This window comes from Pecten maximus, chromosome 12 (genome assembly GCF_902652985.1).
Source record: "Pecten maximus chromosome 12, xPecMax1.1, whole genome shotgun sequence".
NCBI classification, from domain to species: domain Eukaryota; kingdom Metazoa; phylum Mollusca; class Bivalvia; order Pectinida; family Pectinidae; genus Pecten; species Pecten maximus.
In genome coordinates, this window is record NC_047026.1 from 11944687 (window position 1) to 11949246 (window position 4560).

Sequence of the window (4560 nt, forward strand, 5' to 3'; positions counted from 1 at the left end):
GGTTCTAAGGTCAAGTGACAGTGCCAAATTTCACGGCGACAACAAACCCTACGATTTTAGGGTATTACTGCCGAGACCTCTATGTCTTCAGGGCTACTGGGTTGTGTCCCTGATGGAAATAACGATTCATGACAGTAAAATTACGAACCCTACAGAACTGTACGTTTGTTCTGATTTATGTGACGAATCTGTTGTTGGAGGAAGGGAAATTACTCTTCTCAGAAGGGTGTATCACGAAAAAGATGGAAATATTATTTATAAAGTGCCTTACGAAGTACCATTGAGAATTGGACAATTCCATGATGTGCACGTGTATATAAGGGACGCTAACAACGAACCGGCATCATTCTTAAAGGGTGAAGTGACGGTCTCGTTACTACTGAGGAAGCTACCATTTCACTAGATAATCATGATGGGTTCACGATACGTATCAGATCCTGGAGTATGGAGTTCATTTTATAAGAACATGATAAATGGAAAATTCAATCCTGCAAGATATAGAGGAAACCAAACTGGTGGAGGTACATTGTATTGCGGGAATGTACTCGAAAAAACCGTACATGATACCCGTTAATCCTCACTTATCTCACGAACAAGGCACCAAAACTATTGTAGGAAATCACGTGACTCCTGTGGCCGCAGTAGAGGACAGAGCAAAGGCCGAAATGAAAGATGCCCTTAAGGAAAAAACACCATCATGTACCGGTCTCTATAAAAGGAAGAAAACGAAAAAGATCAATCAGTTCCAGTGGAACACGCACAAGTGTAGCATCGAAATCTAGGAATCGTTCACAGAAGAAAAAACGATCGAGAGGCAGTGGGAAGTCTCGAGCAAATAAAATAAATTCGTTTGAAGATCGGAATATTTTCAATAGAAAGAACAAACGTCAGTGATGTATTATTTAAGTGACAAGATTAAAGAGATTGGCATACCCTGCTGAATTATCGTTATTTACGGTGCCTCCTAACCAGGACGCTATAGAGAAGATTTATTTTTCGGAATGCAGACCTGTGTCTTCCTTTGAACAAGAAGATGGACCTGTTGAAATCAGTATACCAGGACAGGGAAATCAGTACATAGACTTACGACGTAGCAGACTTTATGCCAAAGTGAAAATAACAAAGGCTGACGACACACCTCTAGCAGCCAATGAAAAGACAGGGATCGTCAACCTACTATTACAGTCAATGTGGTCGCAGATCGATTGCTACATGAATGGGAAATTGGTCTCACTCAATACCAACTATTATCCATGGAAAGCCTACCTAAAAGTATTACTGTCGAGTGGTTCTGATGCGTTGAATTCACAGTTACAGTCTCAATTGTTTGAATTAGATGACTTAGATCTAGATGATGCAGACCCCACAGTGACCGGAACAAATGGAGGACTAAAGATGAGAAATTCTTACATCGAGAAAAGCAAGATATTGGAGTTAGAAGGACCACTGTATGAAGATATATTTAGAATGGACAAATATCTTGTCAATGGTGTGGACATCCACTTGAAGTTGTTCAAGACTCGGAATCCATTTGTTCTGAGATGAGTGACGAAGCATCTCCCGACTACAAACTAAAACTCCTGGATGTTGCATTCAAGACATGCATGATCAAAGTGGAGAGTGGCATCTTAATCAATCATGCAGAAATTTTGAAAGACACGACTGCAAAGTACCCCTTGTCAAGAACAGAAGTTCAGATGTCAACATGTCCGAGCGGAAGTGGAAGTTTTATCTGGCAAAACGTGTGGTCAAATAATCTCCCCACCAAAGCTTTGTTTGCATTCGTCAAGCAGAACGCGGTGAACGGCGATTACACCAAAAACCCTTTCAATTTCGTAAATCTAGCTTCTGAAGTTGCTTTGTACATCAATGGAGAAAGTATTCCTGCCCGACCAATGAAAATGGATTTAGGTGCCAATAGAGGTTATGTCACACCGTTCGTTAACCTATTCGAAGCTGCAGAGAAATGGAACAAAGATGCAGGACTTTTCATAGATAGAACCAATTTCGGAACAGGTTTTGCCATTTATGCCTTTAACATTGCACCTAGCGACCTAGGAGAAGAGTACTTAAACCTGGTACGACAGGGAAGTGTTAGATTGGAAGTTAAGTTCGGTACGAATACAACTGAAGTCCTGAATTGCATTGCATATAGCGAGTTTCCAGCTTTGTTAGAAATAGATCAGACCAGAGACGTGAAATACACCCAAGTATGAACAGTGAGGAACTGTCCTGTGTCCTGAAGGAGGATCAGTGCCTGTCACAATTCGTAAAAGGAGTGATACCTTCTGATAAACTTCCTCGTTATGTGAGCAGTTACCCATCGGCTTACGTATGCAACACGGATCCATCGGATTCACCAGGCAAACACTGGGTGGTATTTTGGTTACATTCACCATCAAAGCAGAATTCTTCGACAGTTTCGGACTATTACCAGATAACCACTCCAAGGACTTTGTGACATTTTTGGAAAACACCACACAGTTCTGTGAATATGACAATGTATCTGTACAGGCAAAGACATCCAACAGTTGTGGATACCATGTACTGTTTTACCTTATACAAAAATGTCAAAAGATATCCATGAAACGCGTAATTGATATATTGAAACAATGTAAATCACCAGATGCATATGTTTATGATTTTGTAAAACGTTATTTCGATTGTTTGTAATACTTGTATTTACGTGTGTTGGTGTAAAACATTAAAGTTGAAGAGCATCATAGAACCGACGTTTTTTTTATTTTTATTTTTCATTTATTAAGTACAAATATCGGTTGAGACGGTCATTCGTTGATTCACATCAGATGTGACAACATGTCGGGCGACAAATGGTTAGATGCCCATGCGTCACTACCTTTTTTTAGTCCCACCACGATTTTAGTTTCGGGCGCCACTTGTTCTGGAAAGACCCTTTTTATACACAATGTCCTAAAACATAGTTGTGACATGTTTGAAAAAAGGCCAGATAAAATTGTATTTGCCTATGGGCAAGCACAGTCTCTTCACGATGAAATGGAACAAAACATTCAGGGTTTGATTCTACACGAGGGGTTACCTACAAAAGAGGAGATTAACGAATGGACCAAGGATTCCGATCACACAGTACTCGTCCTAGATGATATGATGACACAAGTAACAAAAAGTGAGGATTCTTTGTTTCTTTTCTGTGTTACGGCCCTACCATCCAAGCTGTAACAGTCATTCTATTGACACAAAATATATTAATGCCCGGAAAATATGCCAGGACTATCTCGTTAAATTGTCATTACGTGGTCTTATTCAGAAATGTAAGAGATTCCAGACAAATCATCACATTTGGAAGTCAAGTATTTCCCAAAAGGATCAACTATTTCAAGGACGCTTACGATAAGGCAACGTCTGTCCCCTTATGGTTACCTTCTGGTAGACATGTCACCTAGAACGCCCGACAAGTACAGACTACGCACTAATGTGTTACCCAATCAGGACACATCTGTGTACCTTCCGGAATAAGAAAAGAAAACTAGATGTCAAACTACTTCATGTCATTATGATCAATATGAGTCGAACGGTGAAGACGCATGTTCATTTCTTACATTTACTGTGCACATCAGAGTCTAAACAGAGGAAAGTATTGTTGGCCACCATTAGTAGGGGTCAGCTAAACGCACTATGTGAAGTGTTTGTGAATGTGTACAAAGGAACAATCCCATCAGAGAGATTCAATATAAAAACACTTAGACCATATCAGACGTTCATTAAGACTATTATCAGTCAAAGGGTCAGTATCAGACGGAAGATATCAAGTTTGGTCCGACGTGCCGTTGTACCGCTGATAGTAAAACCTGTTTTGGGTTTATTGGAGAGGAATGGCTCGGGAGATGATACTATTACCCAAGACCAAGTACGAAACGTTACTCCAGTCTCACACGAAACAGAAAATAGCAGTCAATGAAGAAGTGTTGTGTGTAGAGGACCAAAAGAAGGATATTCACCATATATTAGATTACATCATTCCCCCTAAGTTGAAGAATGAAGCAGAAGGACTTTTGGAATTTGTCATCAGAGGCAGGGTGATAAAGGATTCACATATTGTACATCTCATAGCAGATGCTGTTAATGGGGATACAAAACAGGACCCTATTGGATACGAACAATTTTACGTGAAATCCACACACCTCTTTCATTCATTACTAATTCGAGACGTCAAAAGGGAAAAGAGGTTCAAGTGGGTAAAGGATATACTGTGAGTCAAAAAACAAGCGGGGCACCACCAAGATATAAACGAAGAAAAAAGAACAAGAACATTAAATGGATCACATTTTAATCTAAAGAAATATACAATTTTAATACATAGTATAAAATGCACTGTAATTGTTTTAAAATAATCGTAAGATGTCTAAAAAAAAAAATACTTTACTTATTGTATCATTGTATCTATTCTGTTTTCTAATGAATATTTATTTGAAACTTATCCTTATTTTCATCATTCACCATTTCAATATCACATAACCGTGTTCGATTGCTTTCATAAGTTCCGGAGTACACCACGTCCCAATGAAGGCCCTTCGGTTATCG

The 4560-nt window shown here is 39.3% G+C and overlaps 1 protein-coding gene across 1 annotated transcript; it reads left to right on the plus strand.

The window, feature by feature from the left end:
* Nucleotides 1-1541: 1541 nt before the first annotated feature.
* Nucleotides 1542-2216, plus strand: LOC117339818 (uncharacterized protein F54H12.2-like). Its single transcript, XM_033901527.1, has one exon. It carries the CDS (start codon nt 1542-1544, stop codon nt 2214-2216), a length of 675 nt encoding a protein of 224 aa, XP_033757418.1.
* The last annotated feature ends 2344 nt before the right edge of the window (nt 2217-4560 follow it).

Bases quoted from the DNA above. Each gene is read 5' to 3' on its own strand.
- LOC117339818 (XM_033901527.1), top strand. From the start codon at position 1,542: ATGAGTGACGAAGCATCTCCCGACTACAAACTAAAACTCCTGGATGTT.